This window comes from Gopherus evgoodei, chromosome 8, assembly GCF_007399415.2.
Source record: "Gopherus evgoodei ecotype Sinaloan lineage chromosome 8, rGopEvg1_v1.p, whole genome shotgun sequence".
Taxonomy (NCBI): Eukaryota; Metazoa; Chordata; order Testudines; family Testudinidae; genus Gopherus; species Gopherus evgoodei.
Genome location: NC_044329.1, coordinates 1,972,251 through 1,997,182, shown reverse-complemented (window position 1 = coordinate 1,997,182; position 24,932 = coordinate 1,972,251). Strand labels below are relative to the sequence as shown.

Sequence of the window (24,932 nt, the reverse complement as noted above, 5' to 3'; positions counted from 1 at the left end):
TCATTTGTGGTTCTTTAACCAATTATGTATCCACTAACTGGTAATTCTGTTGAGCTCACATTTCTCCCCCTTACCTGCCAGAATATCAGGTGGAACTGTTTCAAAAGCCTTGCTGAAGTCCAGGTATACTACATTCCCCCATCCACCAAACCAGTTACCCTGTCACAGATGGAAATCAAGCTGATATGACATGATTTGTTCTTAGTACATCCATGCTGGCTGCTAGTTGTTTGGATAATACTGAATTATTATGAATTACTGTGACTAATATGAATAACTGTGGTAAGCATGAATTTGGTATGGCTAAGTACGTCTGGATTTGCTAAAGGATTCTGGGAGCCGGATTCTCTTAGCATTAGATAGTTGGTGTCAAGGTTTCCTCCCCACTCTAAACTCTAGGGTACAGATGTGGGGACCAGCCTGAAAGACCCCCTAAGCTTATTTCTACCAGCTTAGGATAAAAACATCCCCAAGGGACAAACTTTTCCTTGCTCTTGGACAGCAAGGACTGCCACCACCAAGTGAGTTAGACAAAGATTCAGGAAAAGGACCACTTGGAGTTCCTGTTTCCCCAAAATATCCTCCCAAATCCCTTCCCCCCCTTTCCTGGGGAGGGTTGAGAATAATTTACCAACCAGATAAGTAACCAAGGTGAGCACAGACCAGATCCTTGGGTTTTTAGGACACTAAAAACCCCAATCAGAGTCTTAAAAAACAGACTTTATTATAAAGAAAAGTAAAAGAAGCACCTCTGTAAAATCAGGACTGAAGGTAATTTACAAGGTAATCAGATTAAAAACACAGAGGATTTCCCCTCTAGGTAAAACTTTAAAGTTACAAAAACAGGGATAAACCTCCCTCTTAGCACAGGGAAAATTCACAAGCTACAACAAAAGATAATCTAATGCACTTTCTTGCTATTACTTACTATTTCTGTAATATTAGATGCTTAGTTCAGATATGGCTTAGGGAGATTTTCCCTGCCCTGCTTCCTCATTGACCCAGAGAGAGAACAAAGGAACACAAAACAAAAACCTTCCCCCACAGATCTGAAAGTATCTTCTCCCCTTATTGGTCCTTTTGGTCATGTGCCAACCAGGTTATTTGAGCTTTTTTCCCTTTTACAGATAAAGGCAGGATTAACCCTTTACAGGGTAAGGAGGGATTTTATGCTACCCTTAGCTGTATGTTTATGACAGTTGGTATGGGAATTTACTGGAAGTGCTGAAATGGCTCGATCTGCAAGTATATTTCAGAATTGAACTTTGGAATATATCAGCCAGGGGGCAAGCTACAAAATAAAGAAAACATAAAAACATGTGATCAGTGGGCTTGGTACAGGCTGACCTGGGTCAAAATGACTCCTCTGGATGGCATCAGGCTAAGAGCTCAAGTGAATGATTGACGAAAGGGTAAATGTTTAGTCTATGTCTGCTTTGTAGCCCCCCTTCCAGAATATTAATTATAAAAAACCAGCAATGAACTCCCACAGGGCACATTTTTGGGGCATGTGACTCTTTTAAGAACAAAGATATAAATGCTAAGCAGAGTAAATTAGTTAGCTAGTTCATCAATTAACATCTGAAGAGGTCTGTGGTAGTGTGAGACAGAAGGCCTCGGGGTAACTAAGACCCTGTTTTGAGGGACATTTGACAGACCAAGTACCTGAGAATTGAGAAGCAGACAGGAAAAGAAGTCTCCCTCTAGGACTGGTAGCTAGACCTGCTTTGTTTGCCAGTCAGAATACTGTGTTTATGCTTGGGGAATTGAGGCTTGTTAGGGAAATGTGTGTTCTATAACCTTTACTGCTTGTGTGATTTTTCTCAAATAAACTACTGTGCATTAAGCAAAGGTTCCCGAATTTTCACTGGGACTGGTAACTATCTGCCCAGCTGTGGGCCATTAAAAATCCATTTCAACACTAGTGATCACCCCTTCATCCCCCAGGTATTCGCAAATTGAATGTTTTATACATTGCTCTAGTAGCTACTCAGGTGTCAAAGTCAGGCTGACTGGTCTATAGTTCAACCGCTCCTCCTTTTTTAAAGATGGGCACCATGTTACCCCTTTGCCAGTCTTCTGGGACCTCACCTAGCATCCAGGAGTTTGTAAATATTATCACCAGTGGCTCCGAGATTTCTTCAGCTAATTCCTTCAGTGCCCTGGGGTGAATAGCATCCGGCCCCATATTGCTCATTCAGATTGGTCTCTGACATGTTCTTTACTAATCCTGAAAAAATGTTGTAATTAAAATCTACGTTGAAATTAAAAACAAGACAGGTAGATAATGTACCATAAGTGCTTTGTCAAATATCAGGCCTAACTGATAGACAAAATAATGAGGGGGTGGGCTATTTCACCCATCACTCCTTTTTTGGTCCTTAAAAAACTAAGTATTGTGGGGAAAGTACAAGAGAATAAAAAGACAAAGAGATGGAAAGAAGAGGCAGAGGCTATGGGAATGAGCTTCGCTGTCATGGCTGCTGCTCCTCTGTTTCCTGGGATTCTGGGCCTTCATCATACTGATCCTGAGTGGTGTTGTGACCACAACAGGCCAGAGAGCGAGGAACCCAGAAGTCATTTCCACCCCTAAGAAATCCGGCTGAAACCCAACCACCACCTTCAATGTTTTAACTGTTTTTCCTTTTCAGTATCTTTAATAAAAAGCTTAAAAATATTTAGTAGTGTGTGCGCCATAGTGCTAAGCAAGCTGAGTTCTCTGTAAACTAAGCACTGGACATGGTTTAATGTTAAACAGGAACTAGGTTACATGTAAGTTAGTACAACAGGCCTACACATGCCAACCAAGCCTGAATGCAGACCAAGAGCGTGGCCTGGCTCTGGCCTGTCCGATTACATGTTCAATACCCTCGCACTGAGCCCGTGAGAGATGGGCAAGAGGATTCACTCTGTGTTGTTACAACATCAATTCCCTTGTCATTACTGTCTCACATGGCTCTTGCTGACGTCTAGCTGGGCCTGTGAATTCCAGTGGTTCTGAGCCACCTCAATCAGTGGGAAACTCCATCACTCCCGAAGGTCTATTCATTTCACATGGTCACAATTACCCTTACACAGGAGTTAGAATGAAAAGATACCTGCCATGCATTAGTTTGGCAAGACCCAGAGATAGGGCACCTCTGGCTGGAATGGAAGTTGGCCATCAAAGAAATACCACTGTGCTATATTTACCCTGTGTCTGCGGAACACATGAATAGCAATAATGGCTAAGGTTGAGTGCCAGCGCTTATGCAGCATGTGGGAGAGCCTGAATAGTGCTGGAGGACTAAGGTATGAATAGTGTAGCCCATAGAGCTATCTTAACAGTATTTTTGTACCACTAACACAAGAAGTAGCAATGCATGACAAATAAAGTCCTAAATGCTAGTAGGTGTGAAAAAAAAACAGTTAAGAAATGTTAAAATACTTTGCAGTTATAAGCCACGTCATATGTTTATCTCCACCACTTTTAAGCCCCAATCTATTTAAAAGTAAAGTTGGATTCAGATGAGTATTCACATGCATAAATTCTTATTCCCAATTCTTCATTCTTCTAAATGGGTTGGGAATACTGTGAGAATGGAAATTTTCACATCAGGAAAGAGAATGAGAACTTTTTTTCTCATGGTTCCTTGGCATGTCGGTTTCTCAGACATGTAGAAGTTGGAAATGTGAATGCTGCTTAAATAAAAACAAAATCAGCTAAACTTGCCACAGACTCCAGGAATTTAAAGGCAGAGTTTGTTTTTCCCGGAACTTGTTTGCTTATCCGTGTTCTCCATTGACAAAGTACTACTGAATGGGCATTGTTGAGTTTGTTAAATACAAGTACTGGCTCTTTTGACCTTGCTCCCCTTTGAAAGAAGTGACCTTCTGGAAATCTCTCCACTGGAAGAGTTAAAAAAATGACAGATTAATAGTAAGTCATTCAAGGCTTCCCCTGCTGCATGTCACGTGCAGTCAGTTAGTCCTAATTGTTTCCGAGATTGGTTTAATTTGTCCTTCTCACATTTGCCATTTGATCACGCTCTGTGACTTATTCATCCCCTTGCTCGACATTCAGAAGACTTGTTTGACTTCCTTTTTGAATGTTATGAACAACCCTTTTAGCAGGGGACTCCACCTCCTTCTGGAGAGATGCACCTTGCCAGAGGGACACCTCTCCATAGTCAGTGCATTGTTACAACTCAAAGAGAAAGTCTAATATGGAACTCCCCTGGTCTTTCCCAGAAATTCTCTGCATAGAGGTGGAGACTTTCTGACCTCAGCTTTCAGAAGCCAGCAGCAGACACAGCAAGCAGCATGTGCGCTCTCCATGGTCCTTAACTCACTGTAAAGTTAATAGGTGACAGGGGAAAAGCTCCTCTAACAGCTGGCTCCTCGACTCTTTTTAGAAAATTTAGAATATGTCAAAAAAGACAGGACAGTTTTTACCATTTTTGTAACATTTCAGGAAAATATTTTGTCAATAAGGGAATTTTTGAAAACGTTCAACTCCAGGTAAGTATCAGCAAAACCAATCAACCAATCAAACGGAAACAAAAAGGTTTTTTTAAAAATTTGCATCATTTTCAATTAATTTTTTAAAATGCAAAAATGACAGACCAGCTCTAGCTATTTTATTCACTGTTGACCTTGGCTGCTGTTGGCAATGCTAAGCATTTCCCGCATCCAGCTTGGAATAATTCCTTCTTCGGCCCATGACTCAAGTCACCTGCTTAAGAGCTCTCCTGGGTAAAGACTGACTGAAGCATTTGCTTAAATGCTTCCTGGAATCAGGCCCTTTCTGCATCTAAGAAATGCATTTGTCCTTTCCTTGATATCAGTGGTAAAGCCTGGATCCCCAAAGCTTTTGTTGGTGGGAATCTCTGGATGTTCATTGCTTGGGGTACTAGGACAGGGGAAGATTTCTGATGGTAGAGAACTCTTTAATCTTGCAGAGTCTGGCTTAGCAAGACCCAGTGGCTGGAAATTGAACCTGGACCCATTCTAACTGGTGATAAGGTGCAAATATTGGACAGGGAGGGTCCAATTAGCTGTTGGTGCATTGTACCAAGAGATGTGGTGGATTCTCCGTCACTTTTCTTTTCAAAATTTGCTTCACTTTTATTTAACAAAATATGTTTAAAAGGGAAAATCCCCCCACAGCAGCACAAGGAACCATTTCATGTTTGACCTCCCCCAAAAAATTTGTTGGACCCAGAAGTACATTTTTATTACTCACTTGGTCCAGCCACCAAACTACTCCACCCCTAGTGCAGGGACAGAAGCATTCTAGGTGTAAACCTCAGACTGTCACTGGTATGCAAATATATTCTGGATCTGAAATTAGTGGGAGATCAACCCCTGTCAGTGCTGGTACCACCCAGAGAGGACGAGGGTTTCAAGGTGAGCACATGATGCTCTCCCTTCGCCTCACAGGCAGGTGGAATGGCAGCTTGTCTGTCTCCTCTCCTGGGCCACCTGCTGGCACCAACTAGCCCCACTCATCCTGTGCTAACGCTGGAAGGGACTGAAGGATGGTGAAAGAAGTGCTGCCCCTAGCACTTGCAATAGCCTTGCAGCCAGCACACTCAGGGTAGGTTTCCATTTACACATCAACCTTTCTCCTGATCTCAGTTTGAGATGTACAAAAGTTTCCAGGCTCTTTCATCTTGCCTCTAACTCAGGGATTCTCACACTGGGGGTCAAGACCCCCAAGAGGGTTGTTAGGTTCGTACATGGGGGGTTGCGAGCTGTCAGCCTCCACCACAAACCCCACTTTGCCTCCAGCTTTTATAATAGTGTTATATATATAAAAAAGTGGTTTTAATTTATGGGGTGGGGTCACAATCTGAGGTTTGCTATGTGAAAGGGGTTGTCAGTACAAAAGTCTGAGAACCGCTGCTCTAAGTGAATCTTTTTTGTGCCTGACAAAACACCACGTGGATCCGTTTCTGCATAACGAATGTGATATGCATCGGGAAAGGGCCTGAGGTGCATTTGCAGGAAGGGACATGAGTGAGTGATTTGCTAGCTGAGTGCAAGGTGGCATCTACACACTAGGTAAGTTAAACCAGCGTGGTTTGTGTGATCCGATTCCCATGTGCGGGGGATTGTACCCTCTTGGCCCCAGCCGTCTCCATCAGCTGCTTTGGATTCACTTGTTTTACCTCAACCACATTTACTCTAAAGACATAAAAACACAAAGCGATGAACAAAGGGCGTGTGGCTGGAGTGGGAGTTTATCATAGGAGCTGGCACCATTCCCCAGAGGGGACGGATCAGGGAAGGAAAGATGTTCCCCTGGCTCATCCAAGTGCTAAAGACAGTGAAAGGGGGATTCTGGCTGCACCTGCTGGAACTTCATGGAATCTCTACCCGTCTGGAGCAAACCCCTGAGAAACACTGGGGAACAAAACCCTGAATGCAGTGAGCACCAAGAGAGACCCTCGCAGACCCTGCCTGGCGCTCTCATGAAAGATGATTCTCCTTCACACCAGGAGCCAGGCAGAGCATGGCAGTTAGGGCTTCACTATGCACATTCTGCGAGTGGTGGGCAGGGAGCTGGAAGATGAAGGGCTCCCAGAGACCCTTCCATGGTTCCAGTAGGTGTATGTAATTGTGGTGCCCCCTTCCATTCGTGGTCAAGGCCTTTCTGAGATGCGCTGATACCAGAAATGTTACTGATTTCTCTGTGCTAAAGAGCGTTATCTGCTGGATCGTGATAATACTGAGACTTTCAGGTGATGGGGAAGGGAGCCAAGAGGGAGAATCAATCTGTCCCTCAGTGGCTACAATACAGCAGGGAAGCCATTCTGGGTGGTTTGGAATATCAGAGTGAGAGAAATTTCTTCCTGGGGCAGAAACTGTGGTCAGAAAATCTCACTCCATCACCCTAAGTCCTGTAACACACACCAACACTCTCACGTTGTAGTCCAGGAGCTAAAGGGTTAACTATTGAGATGCACTATATTTCCATCAGGGAGCCAGCCTGAGTCAGTTTTCTGTGGGGAAATGGGGTTGGAGGAAAGAATGTTACACCCATACCGGCCACTTCACAGTGAGATCACCAGGCATTTTATACCCACCTAACCCTGGGCACGCCAGGAACTCACAACAACAGCAAAACCTCCAGCTGTTCCCTATAATACACCTCTGACCCAAACCAGCCGCGTGCTCTGTGCTACTCTGAGGAAAGCAGACGAAGCAGGAAGTGCATTGCAGTTAGTTTATTGAAACAAATGATTGGAGCGATTCTGAGCCCTCACTGGAGGGGGTGAGAGCACCAGGAGCTTGGGCTGCATGCAGAGATAGGAGAAAAGCTGAAATCAGAGAGGAAGAAGAGGGGAGCGTCCGGTATTCATCCATCCGAGATCCTCGCCTGGCTCTGCAGGAATCCTTACCCCAGGATGTCTTGTACACCCAGAATACCCTAAAAGACAGAGCAAGAGCAGTGACTGCGGAGCTGAGCTCCTGGCCAGGGGTTACATTGCAGAAGACAAGTAAAGAAACAGCTTAGAGCTGCAGTAAACGGCTGCTATATTGTGGGCAGCAGGGCCACTCGCACTGGCTGCACCCTGCTTCTCTGGGCTCCCTTGTGCTCTGGAGCTCCCCAGTTTGTGACGTTTCCACCTCAGTTGTATATCACCCAGGAACATACAGTTAAGGGTTTGGTTCCGCGGTTTAGGCCTAGAATAAGGCACGATGGGTGGGAGATAAGAAGAGATTTTGTCCTGTTCCAGGAGCTTGAATTCAATGCCTGTCATGTTCTGGGGCATGGAGTTATCACAGGCTGAGGCTGATGCTTTAAGAGGAAGCTGGGCCAGGGCACCTGTGCTGCATCAGAGGACCCCAATTAGGGCTTATAAGAAGGAGGGCAGACCTGGTCAGTCAGAGTTAGGAGGCTGCAGGCAGCAGAACTGCCAGAGTCCCCAGGGGACTGAGAGGTGAGAGTCTGAAAGGTAAAGGAGGGAAATCCCCTGGTGACAGTCACCCGGGGGGCTGAGGAGCTGTTCTTCTTTGGTTTTGTTACGTATGGGACAATCAAATACCCAAGAGACACTGTGGGCATGGCAGTGTGTCCTGTGCAGGCTGGGGAGAAGCAGTGCCCTGGTACAGGGGCCATGCGGATTGGTAGCACGTTGCTTCTCTGCTCTCGGTTGTTGTGTGGATTGCCCCAGTGTCTAATGTTTTCCCCTCAGCTGCACATTACCCAGGAAAATGTGAATGGGGAGTGAGTCTGTGGGCTAGGCAGGGAGTAATGCATGATGGGCTGCGAGCTCAGGAGAGGTTTGGACCTGTCCCAGCAGCACAGCTAGGAAAAGCGGCAGCATTTTGTAACATTTCGTTCATTTATGTTTGTTGCTGAAAGTTACTTAAAAAACCCTTGTCGGAGCTCAGCAATGAGGGTCTCTCCTCAGCTCCTCGACATGGCTTCTCCTGGAGCCACTGTCAGTGTCTCTGTGCTTGAACTGGAGATGTCATATACAGAGAAGATACATAGGGATCAAAGGTGCTCAGCTAGGAAGGTCCTTTGGCCTAATTCTGATTCGGTAGCAAAAAATATCAATAGAGTTAGCAATTAACAAGAAAGATATCTAGATTTATATATCTTTCAAATACAGACCAGAGAAAACATCACATGCAAAGTATTAGTGACCTGGAATATCCCCTGGGTATAAATTCAGAATCAAACACCCGCTAATCTCCTCGCCATAGGAGGTAATACACATACAGTCTGTGTATTCTTTCAAATACCATGGTGCAAATTAAACCTGGGCACCTGGCTATTGGAACAACCTTCTGAGTTTGGTTTTCCTTTGATGCCTCCTAACTTTTGGCCTCATTCACTCCTTATATTCAAACTGGTGTTAGTTTGGGTCATTTTTTTCCCTGTAGCATTTCCTTTTAAAAATAATAATAATAATTAAGAGAAAATCCAGGTTAGTAGGAAGTTGATATATTGAACTTAATGTTAAACTGGGAGAAAAAGGTGGTCGATTTACCAGCAGGTTATTAGGAATAGGCAGCACTTTGGAGGTGAGGTCTTTCACAATATCCTGTTTCACTCCAACCAGTTCAGTGAGGACATTGGAAGGAATGGAAGGCAGGTCTGACAGCAAATTTGGCACAACCTTTACCAGGGAACTGACAAGCGGGAGAGCAGAAGCTGCAAGACAAAATCGTCAAACAAACTCAACAGGAGAAGGAACGAATGTTTTGACTGTCCTTGTTGGTAAAGCGTTCGGGGTGTTTCTCAGTGCTAGGAGGGGGCAGAGCATTACATGGGCAATGGCCAAAATTATAAGAGAACTTATTGACTAACATGGATGAAAGCAGCAATCTGCTCCCAGGCCGTGGAACTTTCCCTCAGGGTAATGATACATTGGACCATCACGGCCCGTTCACCAAGCAGATCACTCCACCACCCGGCCACACTGTCATTTAAAATTCTAAAATGTTTTGAAAAAGAAACAAAAAATTAAAGTTTAAGTGATTTCCTTTTTAAAGTGATCTTTTCCTAACGTTAGGACTTTCAGTAAGAATTTTATAACTTTGTCGTCTAGACACAAACTGCTAATTAAAATCTTTTGCCAAGTATTCAATTTCGCAAACCTTGACAGGTAAACTATTCTGCAAAATCAAATGATTTCCACTCACCTAGCTCAGTGTAAACCATGAGTGAATGATGGATGGTTATTCACTTTAAACATAATGCACCAGATCCGGCTCTTACTAACACCTGTGTAAATCTGGAGTAACCCCACTAAACATGTGAGCAGGGTTGGGCCTGATTCATTTACTTATGAAATAATGACTCAAGAAGAAGCCAGGCTGTAGATCTGTTGACATTTATCATGACAGAAAGGTCCAAGCTGCTCCCAGAGATACAGACTGCAGCAGATTTACACAGTATTTTATTTAAGTCCTGCAGGTTTGTTTGTTTAAGGTATATACACTTATAGACATGTTCAGAGGAGCCGAACCCTAACGGCATTTGGGTATTTAACTCCCTTATGTCATGTTCAAAAAAAACCTCAGTGTCTAGCTGCAGCTCTGATGCAACTGCTGCACTTACCCAAAAGGTGGAAGCCCGCAGAGATTACAAGGCTGCTCTGTTCAGATCACTGACTATACTGAAACATTTGCAAGTTATTTTAAATGCTGCTTTATAACTTACATCCTTATTTATCGTACAGGTTCTGACTGAGGGACTGATCCAGATCCTATTGGGTTCAGGGGTCTTTCCAGTCATATCAAAGGGAAGGGGATCAGGCACTGAGTGAATTTTTCCCTAGCAGGAAGAATTGCTGTTTTCAACCAAGGCATCATCGGTTGCAGAGGTTCCAGATGCACAGTTCTGCAGCCAACAGCTCACTTACCTGAGTAGCAGCAAAGAGCCAGGGTGACAACCGTGAAGACGACTGTCAGCTTCATGGTGGAGATGGCTGTCTGTTCAGGGTCACGTCGGAAACTGGGCGATACTTAATTCTCCTGTAGAGCGGTACATGAACAGCGCCTGTATATATCTTGGGGGCCCTGCCTGTGCTCCTCCCAGGACCTCCCGAGGCAATTCCTCTGACACGTTTGCACAACTAACGGTCAGGTTAAAAATGCAATACCCCTCCCCTTGTATCCTGCTTTGCAGGGGAATAGAAACCACTGAAGAGTGATACTTGCCAATTCTTCTGACGGCTGGGCACGTGTACAGGAGATGTGGCCGGGGGAGAAGAGTGTTATGCCTTTTGGCTATAGCACATGTCAGAACATTTCATAATGCAGTAGCATTTGCCACCTCACAAATTTCTTTCACTTCCCTGGGGGAAACCAATAATACTTTGAGTCTAGATGTGTTCTTGACATGGAAAGGAACTAGACTAGTTTGTGCTTATTACAGTGATATATGTTCGTGTTCCCTGTGCCGTCAGGAAGCCGTACTGCACGAGGGCTCGCTTTCTGCACACACCACGTGAATTTATCAAGGAGTTGACCCCAGAATTACTTTACTTCAGAATTGCATTTTGGTGTCACAAATGGCCAAATCTTCCATGCATCAAAACAGTTTGGTCAGTCCTGGCTTGCTAACAGAAGGAATTCCTGAGGAGACCTTTCATGACAATAGAGCCTACAAATGTACCCAAATTCTGAGCTCAACTCGAAAATGTATGTAAACGTTCATAAGATGTTACAGTAACCTATAATCACCAATGCTGATAAGAAAATGTTTGAAAGGGAGACAGAATAAGGGAATTTGTTGAAACAAAAAGGTCAAGCTGACAGGGTTGAAAGACTGTGGTGAAATTATGCTTGTTTAATACAGAAGATACAGAGCCAGAAATTAATGAACCATAATAGTTATGTCAGATATTAGTCCTAATTGGTCGACAAAGTAATGAGAGGATGGGCTATTTCACCCTTAAAAAGATCTTTTGTGGGGAAAATAGGAAAGAACAAAAAGACAAACAGATGGAAAGATCTGGCAGAGGCTACTGGAGCGACCTTCGCTGTCCTGGCTGCCACCCCTACATTTCCTGGGACCCCAGGTCTTCATCACCTGATCCTGAGAAGTGCCTTGACTAGAACGGGCCAGAGAGAGAGGGAACCAGGTGATATCACCACCCCTAGCTATTCCAGCTGAATCTCAAAAACCACCTGGGACAGGTATTGCCAGCTCTGATATCATCGCAGAGACTGTCAGACAAAGGGGCTTTTCTTTCTAAGGCTGGACTGTTACAAAAACACCAGCAGCAGCGACGTCTCCAGCTCATCTCACTACTTCTTCTCTTTACCCCAAAAGGACACTTAACACCATCTCAGATACCACCTAAGAGACTGGAGAAAGGAAAGTGTTTTAAGTTGTTGAAGGTTTAAAAGTAGACTTTTATTGAAGCATCCTCTAGAGTAACCCTCTTGTTAATAAAATGCCACCTTAATTTGGGACTACTATTGCGTTAGCTGTGAATTGAATTTCAAATCAACAAAACCAAGGGCTGTTGCGACACCAAGATCTTTATGACTCCAGGGATTTTGATTGTTGCAGTTGTGTGTACGTGAGCAGCATGATGCTAGCGTTGCAGGTTAGATCCCCGTGATGGCCTAAGTTACAACAATGGCATGTCATCCTCACAAATGTGCAGGTGGGCAAGGTCTGTTAGAGACTAAAACTGCCTGCAATTTTTTCCCACCTTTGGCTCTTGCAAATGTCTCATGAATGCAAAAGTGGTTCCCAGGAACGTTATGTTGTTGCTTCTTTTTGAAAGAGGCAACACACCTGGGTAAGATGATCACAGGCTCAGGATACTCTCCAAGTACACAAGCTTAATCACTAATGCATACAATGGTCATGTCTTGTGTAAACGTCAGCTAACTGCTTCTGCTAAACATCTTGCATTTTGCTGGGACGCTGGGAGTTCATTTCCCAGATCCGCAGAAGAGCTTTGTGTTGCTCGAAAGCTTGTCTCTCTCACCAACAGAAATTGGTCCAATAAAAGATGTTACCTCACCCACCTTAATATCCTGGGATGGACACAGCTACAGCTGCACTGTCTACAGCCTTAATTGTGTACGCTGGAGGGAAGGGGGAGGGGATTTTTCCTTTTTTAACCATCCAGAGCATATTCCTAGACGTAGTAAAAGTTAGTTTGTTCCTAAACATCAGAACATATCACAGCAGCAGTTTAAGTTTAGGTTTAGCAACAAATAAAGTAAATGGTTAGTTCTTAAACTGTGTTAACATCTAAAAGGTTTAAGTATAGCTCCTCTCATACTTAGTCAAGTCAGATTTGTAAATGCCAAGTTTGACATAAAGAATTTGCAAACCTTAAAATATAACTAAGTACAATTCTTGGGCCTATAGAATGACCCAGACTGTGGGCTCAATTATTACAAGTATGTAAAAGACTATAAGATATTAAAATAATCTAAAGTAACAAATGTTGATGGGAAAAGGTCCTAAAGGGAAACAGAAAAAATGAATTAGTGAGAGCAAAAAGGCCAAGATGATATGATTCAAGGACTCTGTTGAAATTAAAAACAGGACATGCAGAGCCAAAATAAAATAACCCATATCTGGTATGTTGGATAATAGGCCTAAATGGTAAACAAAATAATGAGAGGATGGGCTATTTCACCCCCTTTAACTCCCTTTTGGGATTCTTAAAAAGGGAAATTTTGTGAGGAAAGTACAAGACCTTCATGATCCCGATCCTGAGCAGAGTCCTTTTCAGAACAGGCCAGAGAGCGAGGGGCGCAGATAGGGTGACCAGACAGCAAATATGAAAAATCGGGACGGGGGTGGGGGGTAATAGGAGCCTATATAAGAAAAAGACCCAAAAATCGGGACTGTCCCTATAAAATCAGGACATCTGGTCACTCTAGAGACAGAGGACATGCCCCCACAGCAACTCCAGCTCCATCCCAACCAACACCTTAAATACTTTAACTGTTTTTCCTTTTCGGTATCTTTAATGAAAAGCTTAAAATATCTAGTAGTGTATTTGCAATTGTGCTAAACAAGCTGAATTGTCTGTAAACCAAGTCCCAGACCCTGCTTAACCCTATTTTATGTTAATGTGTAGATTGTAGTAAGATGAGGCCCTGAAACATAGACCCTTTGTATTAGAGGCCTGGTATGAGGCCTGAGGCCTGAACTGAAGTAATGGTCAAGACTTTGCCAACATAAAGCGAAGTGAAGCTGTGAGCCAGAGGCAGGCCCTGCTCACAGGAGCTGGGAAGAAGAAGACTGCTAATTGGATGTATACACATAGCTAAAGGATCTCAAGCACTAATAGGATAAACATGGGCCAGGATGGCACCAGAACAGTCTGGTACGACACCTTCCACAGAGATAATGAAGAACAGGCCGAACCATCCTAAAGACAGGGCCAAAAGGCTAGTATGGTGGATAGGCTTGTTTGTTCGAACCAGCCTGTACCAGGTGAGAGGCAGCACCCCAACACGCAGAGGGGTTGTACCTTGATACGTCAGGAGTGATGTGTAACTTGTTTGTACCTGTGTATAAGAATGCATCCCTAAGTGGATGTCTTTGTCTAGCCTAGGGAGCAGTGGAGAGTCCCGCCACTGACTGAGTCGGTCCATTCTCAGGGGCACATATTCGTAGGATGTTCTGTAGAGTCTACGGGGAACTATTACTGTGCTTCGTTTGACAATAACCCTGGCTAGGTGCCTTCATACATTATCAGAGTCAGTGGTCACTGGGGGTTCTCTCGGGTCTGCTGTGTCAGCGATCTGTGCAGAGCCGGGGCAGCACACAGAGGGTACACGCATGCAGCCGACTGTTATCAACTTCAGAGCAGAGCCCCACACTGCTGACATCCGACAACAATCAGGAACTAGGTTATGCTAACACGTTTGGCCCATCTGTCTCATCTAAGTTAATACAGCAGGCCTACACATTGCAGTCAAGCCTGGATGCAGGCCAAGAGCGTGGCCTGGCTCTGGCCTGTCCAATTGCAGTGTTCAGTATCTTCTCACGACGACTGGCCAAATCCTGGGCGCAGCTGAGCCCTGAGAGAGATGGGCAAGGGGTTTACTCATCAGTTTAAGAGCTGTTCTGGGTAAAGACTGACTGAAGCATTTGCTTAAATTCTTCCCAGAATCAGTGTTACCAGATTTGCCCATTACTTTGGGGCATGCTCATTTATTGGGGTTACTCTTCGGGGGGGGAGAGGGGAGTTCTGTACTTCTATCAATGTACTGCTTGAGTCACTTGCGTTCTGATATGGAGCTCTGCTTCTCCCGTCTGCAAGTCCCCTCCCAATGGAGCTATCCTGCAGGACCCAGGTTCCCCAGGGCTGGGTTCCTCCAGCCCCAGAATCAGATGAACACACACACACACACACACACACACACACACACAAGGGTATGTCTACACTATGAAATGAGGTCGATTTTATAGAAGTTGATTTTTAGAAATCGATTTTATACAGTCGATTGCATTTGTCCACACTAAGCACATTAAGTCGGTGGAGTGCGTACTCACTACTGTGGCTAGCATCGACTTACAGAGTGGTGCACTGTGGGTAGCTATCCCAGAGTCCCCACAGTCTCCGCCACCCATTGGAATACTGGTTTAAACTCGCAATGCCCGCTGGGGCAAAAACATTGTCACAAGTGGTTTTGGGTACATGTCGTCAGTCATCCCCCCCTCAGTGAAAGCAACGGCAGATAATCATTTTGCACCTTTTTTCCTGGGTTACCCGTGCAGATGCCATACCACAGCAAGCATGGAGCCCGCTCAGCTCAACGTCACCACTGCTGTTGGGACAAGTCTACTGTGGGGGCTGCTGTGATCCAAGTAGCCAATGCAATCATTGACGCTCCGTTATCAAGGGTGGGGACTCTGGGACATGTGTGGGCCTTTTTAGATTTTAGGTGCAGCATATTCCTGTCCTTTGTCACTGGTGAAGAAGTCTTGCAGCCGTACATTCCAGTCCGGTCGGCCCTGTAACACCCCATAGCACTTCTGTGGTTGACACATGTAGCAGCTCCAGGGCTCTTGCTCTTTTGCCTTGGCCAGGTACCTTGCCCTCCCCGGATCTTCAAGCATTCGACACAGAAGCACCTGCAGCAGCTGGCATTGCCTCACAGCAGCAGCTCCTTGCCTTCGCAGCAGACGGTGCAGTAGGACTGGTACCCGTCCTCGTCCACCGCTTCCACTACAACTCTGCTCTCCTCCTCCCCAGCGACGAGCTCAGGGGACCTGTTCATGAAGCCTGGACAGTGGTCAGGAGCAGTTCAACTACAGGCTGAGCGAGTGCAGAATGGTGGTAGAATGTGCCTTTGGACGTCTAAAATCCCACTGGCGCTGTTGGTCAGACCTCAGTGCAACCAACATTCCCATCGTTACTGCTGCTTGCTTTGTGCTCCGTAATATCTGTGAGAGTAAGGGGGAGACGTTTATGGCAGGGTGGGAGGTTGAGGCAAATCACCTGGCGTCCGATTTTGAGCAGCCAGTCACCAGGGCAATTAGAAGAGCACAGCAAGGAGAGAGGCTTTGAAAACCAGTTTCAGGACTGTCCAGGCTTCAGTGTGACAGTTGTGTGTGTTTCTCCTTGATGCAAACCAGCCCCTTTGTTGGTTTTAAGTCCCTGTAAGCCAGTTGTGACAAAGTGGGACTGTTCTTAATGATTCCTCTGAACATTGTAGGGGTGCCTCAGTTTCCTCTATGCAGTTCTTAAGTCTCTAGGTGGTGGGATAAAGGCCAGCGTGCATACATGGCCAACACTCTGTCTCCTGGCAACTAATGGCAGGGGCCATTCCCCCCTGCAAGGAGACAGCAAAAGGTGCTGGGGAACAAAGAGGTCAGGTGACCTCCTGGCCCGGGAAGGGACGAAAGCCAAGAGGAGGAGGGGCTGGAGGGTGAGTCAGTTTGGAGCTGGCTGGAAAAATGGAGATGAGCCCAGATGGGCCTCTGGCCCCCCAGTGGGGCTCTGGCTTCCCTGCCTCGCCCCCCCAAGATGGACCTAACTGAGGGGGGTCCTGTTGTCTGTACCTGAAAGACCTGTTTTGGACTGTGTTCCTGTCGTCTAAATAAACCTTTTGTGTTACTGGCTGGCTAAGAATCACGGTGAATCGCAGGAAGCCGGGGGTGCAGAGCCTGGTCTCCCCAACACTCCGTGACACCAACCACCTTCCCCCATTTGAAATAAAGTAACTATAGTTTTGAAACCCTGCATTCTTTCTTTATTAATTTAAAAAAATGAGATAACGATCAAGATAGCCCGAGTGGGATGGGGGAGGAGGGAAGGACAAGGCCACATTGCTTATTGTAGCCACACTAAAAATCAAACTGTTTGAATGACAGCCTTCTGTTGCTTGGACCAGCCTCTGCAGTGGAGTGGCTGGGTGCCCAGAGCCCCCCCCTCCACCCCCGCGCCAGGTTCTTGGGTCTCTGGGTGAGGAGGCTATGGAACATGGGGAGGCAGGGAGGTGGTTATAGAGTGGCTGCAGGCGGGGTCTGTGCTCTTGTTGGCTTTCCTGCAGCTCCAAAAGACTCTTCATCATGTCCGTTTGCTCCCTCATTAGCCTCAGCATCACGTCCTGCCTCTGCTCTTCACGCTCGCTTAATTCTTTCCTATCCTCTGCCACTGAATGCCTCCATGCATTCAGCTGTGCCCAATCCGTGTGAAGGATTGCATGAGCTCGGAAAACATGTCACCGCAAGTGTGGGGTTTTTGCCTTCTAATCCGTGATAACCTCAGGGACGTGGGGAGGCCAATCCCAGCCAGTGCGGGTCCCAGCCTCAGAGGACAAGGGTTTCCAGGTGAGCACATGATGCTCTCCCTTTGTCTCCAAGGCAGGCAGAATGGCAGTTTGTCTGTCTCCTCTCTTGGGGCCCCTGCTTGCAGCAACTAGCCCCACTCATCCTGTGTGGAAGCATCGAGGGGTGACAGAGGGATGGGGAAAGAAGCACCACCCCTAGCACTTGCAATAGCCTTACTGCCAGCACACCCAGGAGACATTCCCATTTACACAGCAGCTTTGGAAATCTCCAAGGAGACACTAGCTCAGCGTTTCTCCTGATCTCAGCTGAGATGTATGAATGTTTCCAGGCTCTTTCTTCCTGCCTCTAAGTGAATCTTCTCTGTGCCTGACAAAACACCATGTGGATCCGTTTCTGCATGACGAATGTGACATGCATCGGGAAGGGGCCTGAGGTGCATTTGCAGGAAGGGACATGAGTGAGTGATTTGCTAGCTGAGTGCAAGGTGGCATCTACACACTAGATACGTTAAACCAGCGTGGTTTGTGTGATTCGATTCCCATGTGTGGGGGATTGTACCGTTTTGGCCCCAGCCGTCTCCATCAGCTGCTTTGGATTCACTTGTTTTATCTCAACCACATTTACTCTAAAGACATAAAAACACAAAGCGATGAACAAAGGGCGTGTGGCTGGAGTGGGAGTTTATCATAGGAGCTGGCACCATTCTCCAGAGGGGACGGATCAGGGAAGGAAAGATGTTCCCCTGGCACATCCAAGTGCTAAAGACAGTGAAAGGGGGATTCTGGCTGCACCTGCTGGAACTTTATCGAATCTCTACCCATCTGGAGCAAACCCCTGAGAAACGCCGGGGAACAAAACCCTGAATGCAGTGAGCACCAAGAGAGACCCTCGCAGACCCTGCCTGGCACTCTCATGAAAGATGATTCTCCTTCACACCAGGAACCAGGCAGAGGATGGGAGTTAGGGCTTCACTATGCACATTCTGCGAGTGGTGGGCAGGGAGCTGGAAGATGAAGGGCTCCCAGAGACACTTCCATGGTTCCAGTAGGTGTATGTAATTGTGGTGCCCCCTTCCATTCGTGGTCAAGGCCTTTCTGAGATGCGCTGATACCAGAAATGTTACTGATTTCTCTGTACTAAAGAGTGTTATCTGCTGGATCGTGATAATACTGAGACTTTCAGGTGACGGGGAAGGGAGCCAAGAGCGAGAATCAATCTGTCCCTCAGTGGCTACAATACAGCAGGGAAGCCATTCTGGGTGGTTTGGAATATCAGAGTGAGAGAAATTTCTTCCTGGGGCAGAAACTGTGGTCAGAAAATCTCACTCCATCACCCTAAGTCCTGTAACACACACCAACACTCTCACGTTGTAGTCCAGGAGCTAAAGGGTTAACTATTGAGATGCACTATATTTCCATCAGGGAGCCAGCCTGAGTCAGTTTTCTGTGGGGAAATGGGGTTGGAGGAATGAATGTTACACCCATACCGGCCACTTCACAGTGAGATCACCAGGCATTTTATACCCACCTAACCCCGGGCACGCCAGGAACTCACAACAACGGCAAAACCTCCAGCTGTTCCCTATAATACACTTCTGACCCAAACCAGCTGCGTGCTCTGTGCTACTCCGAGGAAAGCAGACGAAGCAGGAAGTGCATTGCAGTTAGTTTATTGAAACAAATGATTGGAGCGATTCTGAGCCCTCACTGGAGGGGGTGAGAGCACCAGGAGCTTGGGCTGCATGCAGAGATAGGAGAAAAGCTGAAATCAGAGAGGAAGAAGAGGGGAGCTTCCGGTATTCATCCATCCGAGATCCTCGCCTGGCTCTGCAGGAATCCTTACGCCAGGATGTTTGCTGAACCCAGAATACCCTAAAAGACAGAGCAAGAGCAGTGACCGCAGAGCTGAGCTCCTGGCCAGGGGTTACATTGCACAAGACAAGTAAAGAAACAACTTAGAGCTGCAGTAAACGGCTGCCATATTGTGGGCAGCAGGGCCACTCGCACTGGCTGCACCCTGCTTCTCTGGGCTCCCTTGTGCTCTGGAGCTCCCCAGTTTGTGACGTTTCCACCTCAGTTGTACATCACCCAGGAACATACAGTTAAGGGTTTGGTTCCACAGTTTAGGCCTAGAATAAGGCACGATGGGTGGGAGATAACAAGGGACTTTGTCCTGTTCCAGGAGCTTGAATTCAATGCCTGTCATGTTCTGGGGCATGGAGTTATCACAGGCTGACGTTGGCCCTTTAAGAGAAAGCGGGTCCAGGGCACCTGTGCTCAGGGCCGGTGCAAGGATGTTTTGTGCCCTAGGTGAAACTTACATCTTGCGTCCTCCCCCCCCCCAAAAAAATCACATACATTATACACAATACACGGTCACGAAATTGTGCCCCCGGCCTTTTTTTTTTAATCTGCCATGAGGCTGCATCAGCTGTAAACAAAAAAAAATGAAATTTTATTCCTATCAGCCCTTTTTCTTGTTCACTATTAAAAGTAAAGGATAGAGAATGCATGTCACTTACTATAATTAACTATTTGAATTTCATCAACTGTTTGATGTAAATATTGATTAAGAGATCAAGATGACTTTCAAGCTTAAGCCTGAGTATTCAAGCCTTGTTAGGTTTAAGTTGCAACCATTACACTAAACAAAAGCACAGATGTAGGCAGATCTTATCCTACTGGTGTAACAGCAACTGCTCTGGATAGGATCAAAAAGTTGTTCCATATTAGAGGTTGTCAAGTTTCTCAGAGGCATTGTGATCCAGGTTTGTTTTAAAGAAATAGACCCCTATCCTGCAATCACTTATGCAGGAGGTATCTGTTAAGATGTTTTGCCTTGTTCTACTTTACCTCACTTGAGATAGGTGCAATTCAAGCATCTGACAAAATAATAGGAGAGCAACCTTCCAAGCTAGTAAGGAAAACATCTGGCTAGTACAACCTAGGATCCCACTATTGTGCTGCTCTGCTAGAAAGAATGATAAAAGATTAAAGTTCACAGAAGGTACAACTCCAAGGTGCTCCGAGCTGTCCAGCTAATCCTTGAATGTTACATTGTAAGAATTCACATGCAAATCCCATTTGCTTGATTGCGAAAGAGGAGGCCATCAACGGGAGAGGTCTGGGAGCTCTAGAGATATTAATAGTTCATGTCTGTTCCAGTATTTAGTATCAAATCGGGGCTTTACCGGTCAGCAAACAACCACCACACCTACTTATTTCTCAGCATCATGCATGTTGTGGCTAGATGGTGATCCTGAGTCACTTGTTACCTTACACAAGAGAAACCTACATTTTAAAGAATTATTTCAAATGGGACAATAAAACAGGAGTAACAAACTTTCTGCTTTTCTGAGGTAATAGCCCCAGAAGTTCTTTATTATTTAACAGAGAGCCTGAGCTGAATGCTAGAACAGGAGGCAATATGATGTTGAAGGGCTTCTGTGAAGGAAGAGGAAGAAGTGGCTCTTGGAGCCTCTGGGCCTGATCTAAAACCCACTGAAATCAGTGGGAATTTTTCCACTGACTTCAAGGTCTGGGGATTGGTCCTGCTTTGAGCGGGGGTTGGACTAGATACCTCCTGAGGTCCCTTCCAACCTTGATATTCTATGATTCTATGAAGGTGGATCAAGACCTCTGATAACAAGAGTAACTTTTGTAAACTTCTCATTTCTGGGCAATGAAAATACTTACTTACTGAAATAAGGACATGATTGCTGGGGATGGAAGAGATGTGGAGATATCAGAGGATGAGAGGCTTACAGTAACCTGGGTTGGGGATCTGGGCTAAGGGTGGTTGGTGATGAAGTAAGATAGGAAATATGTGTAAATGAGCTCCTAAGCTAACAAGTGGGGGCTTAGTAGGTTTTAACACATGCAATAGTTTAAAACAACACAAGGGTGTATGGATTGTTTGTAAGGGGTCTGTTTAGTAATGAAAGAGAAAATCACTTCAAGTTTAGAAAATGCGGGAACAGTTTAGATACAAACAGGAAAGGGAATATAAAAAACTGTACAGATTTTGCAGAACATGATGTGAACCTAACAAGTAACTATGTCACTTGATTTTTGTATCCTCCTCTTCTCATTTCCTTATTTTGCTCCCATTGTTTGTCACTATCACTTGGTGTCATTTTTAATTTAGATTACAGGCTCTTTGGGCTAGTGAGTCTCTTTTATTTGTCTGCAGAGATCCTAGAACATTTTTGGACGCAGAATACATAAGTAATAATATTCATAACAATAATTGCCAAGTGATATACAAACTTAAATGGGATAGAGCCCAGGGGATTCCCCGGGTCAGCCCGCCACCGCAGCAGCCGGCAGCCCAGGGGATCCCCTGGCCCAGGGAAACCCTGGGCTGCCGGCTGCTGCTGCGGCGCCCTGACCCGGGGGATCCCCTGGGCTCCAGGCTGCCGTGGCAGCTCGCTGACCCGAGGGACACCCTGGGCTCCAGGCTGCCGTGGCAGCTCGCTGACCCGGGGGACACCCTGGGCTCCAGGCTGCCGTGGCAGCTCGCTGACCCGGGGGACACCCTGGGCTGCCAGCTGCCGCGGCAGTGCGCGCTGACCCAGAGTCAGTGCGCCTCCACGGCAGCCGGCAGCCTGGGGTTTCCCTGGGCTGCCGGCTGCCGCCGGCAGCTCAGACTCCCTCTCTATCCCAGCAGCAGCGGCCAGTCAACCATTTTTTAAAAAATTTGGGGGGCACTTTTTGGCACCCCCAAACCTCGGCGCCCTAGGCAACCGCCTAGTTCACCTAAACAGTTGCACCGGCCCTGCCTGTGCTGCATCAGAGGACCCCAATTAGGGCTTATAAGAAGGAGGGCAGACCTGATCAGTCAGAGTTAGGAGGCTGCAGGCAGCAGAACTGCCAGAGTCCCCAGGGGACTGAGAGGTGAGAGTCTGAAAGGTAAAGGAGGGAAATCCCCTGGTGACAGTCACCTGGGGGGCTAAGGAACTGTTCTTCTTTGGTTTTGTTACGTATGGGACAATCAAATACCCAAGAGACACTGTGGGCATGGCAGTGTGTCCTGTGCAGGCTGGGGAGAAGCAGTGCCCTGGTACAGGGGCCATGCGGATTGGTGGCACGTTGCTTCTCTGCTCTCGGTTGTTGTGTGGATTGCCCCAGTGTCTAATGTTTTCCCCTCAGCTGCACATTACCCAGGAAAATGTGAATGGGGAGCGAGTCTGTGGGCTAGGCAGGGAGTAATGCATGATGGGCTGTGAGCTCAGGAGAGGTTTGGACCTGTCCCAGTATGAAAGCTAGGGAAATGGGCAGAAATTGACAGCAATTTTTGTTCATTAAAATTTGTTGCTGAAAGGTACTGAAGAAAACCTTGTCGGAGCTCAGCAATGAGGGTCTCTCCTAGCTCCTCTACCTGGCTTCTCCTGGAGCCCCTGTCAGTGACTCTCTGCCTGAACTGGAGATGCCATATACAGAGAAGATACATAGGGGTCAAGAGTGTTCAGATAGGAAGGCCAGTTGGTCTAATTCTCATTTGGTAGCAAAAAAGAAAAATCAATAGAGTAAGCTATTAAGAAGACAAATATCATCTAGATTTATATATCTTTCTTTCAAATACAGGCCAAAGAAGCCATCACATGCAACATATTAGTGACCTGAAATCCATGCCTGGGTATAAATTCAGACTCAAATACCTGGTAATCTCCTCACCATAAGAGGTAATACACATATGGTCTGGGTATTCTTTCAAATGCCATGGTGCGAATTAAACATGGGCACCCGGCTATTGGAAAAACCTTCTGAGTTTGGTGTTTCTTTGATGCTTCCTAACTTTTGGCCCCTTTCACTCCTTATATTCAAACTGGTATTAGATTGGTTTGTTTTTTTCCCTGTAGCATTTCCATTTAACAATAATAATAATTAATAGAAAATCCAGGTTAGTAGGAAGTTGATACATTGAACTTAATGTTAGAAAGGGAGAAAAAGAAGGTGGATTTACCTGCGCGCTAGTAAGGGCAGATACCACTTCGGGGCTCAGCTCATTCACACAGCCCTGTACCCCTTCAATCAGGCCCTTGAGGACTTCGACAGGAACGGAAAGTAGGGTTGGCAACACATTTGAACCAACAGTGTCAACCAGGAGAGCAGAAGCTGCAAGACAAAATTGTCAAACAAACTCAACAGGAGAAGGAACGAACGTTTTGAATGTCCTTGTTGCTAAAGCGTTCGGGGTGTTTCTCAGTGCTAGGAGGGGGCAGAGCATTACATGGGCAATGGTCAAAGTTATAAAGGAACTTATTGACTAACATGGATGAAAGCAGCAATCTGCTCCCAGGCCGTGGAACTTTCCCTCAGGGTAAGGATACATTGGACCATCACGGCCCATTCACCAAGCAGATCACTCCACCACCCGGCCACACTGTCATTTAAAATTCTAAAATGTTTTGAAAAAGAAACAAAAAATTAAAGTTTAAGTGATTTCCTTTTTAAAGTGATCTTTTCCTAACGTTAGGACTTTCAGTAAGAATTTTATAACTTTGTCGTCTAGACACAAACTGCTAATTAAAATCTTTTGCCAAGTATTCAATTTCGCAAACCTTGACAGGTAAACTATTCTGCAAAATCAAATGATTTCCACTCACCTAGCTCAGTGTAAACCATGAGTGAATGATGGATGGTTATTCACTTTAAACATAATGCACCAGATCCGGCTCTTACTAACACCTGTGTAAATCTGGAGTAACCCCACTAAACATGTGAGCAGGGTTGGGCCTGATTCATTTACTTATGAAATAATGACTCAAGAAGAAGCCAGGCTGTAGATCTGTTGACATTTATCATGACAGAAAGGTCCAAGCTGCTCCCAGAGATACAGACTGCAGCAGATTTACACAGTATTTTATTTAAGTCCTGCAGGTTTGTTTGTTTAAGGTATATACACTTATAGACATGTTCAGAGGAGCCGAACCCTAACGGCATTTGGGTATTTAACTCCCTTATGTCATGTTCAAAAAAAACCTCAGTGTCTAGCTGCAGCTCTGATGCAACTGCTGCACTTACCCAAAAGGTGGAAGCCCGCAGAGATTACAAGGCTGCTCTGTTCAGATCACTGACTATACTGAAACATTTGCAAATTATTTTAAATGCTGCTTTATAACTTACATCCTTATTTATCGTACAGGTTCTGACTGAGGGACTGATCCAGATCCTATTGGGTTCAGGGGTCTTTCCAGTCATATCAAAGGGAAGGGGATCAGGCACTGAGTGAATTTTTCCCTAGCAGGAAGAATTGCTGTTTTCAACCAAGGCATCATCGGTTGCAGAGGTTCCAGATGCACAGTTCTGCAGCCAACAGCTCACTTACCTGAGTAGCAGCAAAGCGCCAGGGTGACAACCGTGAAGACGACTGTCAGCTTCATGGTGGAGATGGCTGTCTGTTCAGAGTCACGTCGGAAACTGGGCGATACTTAATTCTCCTGTAGAGCGGTACATGAACAGCGCCTGTTTATATCCTGGGGGCCCTGCCTGTGCTCCTCCCAGGACCTCCCGAGGCAATTCCACTGACATGTTTGCACAACTAAAGGTCAGGTTAAAAATGCAAATACCCCTCCCCTTGTATCCTGCTTTGCAGGGGAATGGAAACCACTGAAGAGTGATATCTGCCAAGTTCTTCTAACAGCTGGGCACGTGTACAGGACATGTGTCCAGGGGAGAAGAGCGTTATGCCTTTTGGCTGTAGC

At 45.9% G+C, this 24,932-nt stretch overlaps 1 protein-coding gene across 2 annotated transcripts; it reads right to left on the bottom strand.

Moving 5' to 3' along the window:
• Positions 1-7,196: 7,196 nt before the first annotated feature.
• On the bottom strand, positions 7,197-24,692 carry LOC115656365 (secretoglobin family 3A member 2-like). Of its 2 annotated transcripts, none has more exons than XM_030572955.1 (3): positions 24,557-24,692; positions 23,192-23,343; positions 7,197-7,414 (listed from the first exon to the last, which is right to left on the bottom strand). In XM_030572955.1, the coding sequence occupies exons 1-3, from the start codon at positions 24,609-24,611 to the stop codon at positions 7,382-7,384; spliced, it is 240 nt and encodes a 79-aa protein (XP_030428815.1). In that variant the 5' UTR covers positions 24,612-24,692; the 3' UTR covers positions 7,197-7,381. The 2 variants fall into 2 exon arrangements, with proteins under 2 accessions (XP_030428815.1, XP_030428816.1); XM_030572956.1 differs by lacking the exon at positions 7,197-7,414 and adding an exon at positions 18,881-19,098.
• Between the last annotated feature and the right edge of the window lie 240 nt (positions 24,693-24,932).

Coding starts and splice junctions, on each gene's coding strand:
- LOC115656365 (XM_030572955.1), bottom strand. CDS start 24,611: ATGAAGCTGACAGTCGTCTTCACGGTTGTCACCCTGGCGCTTTGCTGC. Junction 23,344..24,556: donor GGCGCTTTGCTGCTACTCAG/GTAAGTGAGCTG, acceptor TTTGTCTTGCAG/CTTCTGCTCTCCTGGTTGAC. Junction 7,415..23,191: donor CTGCCCTTACTAGCGCGCAG/GTAAATCCACCT, acceptor TCTGTCTTTTAG/GGTATTCTGGGTGTACAAGA.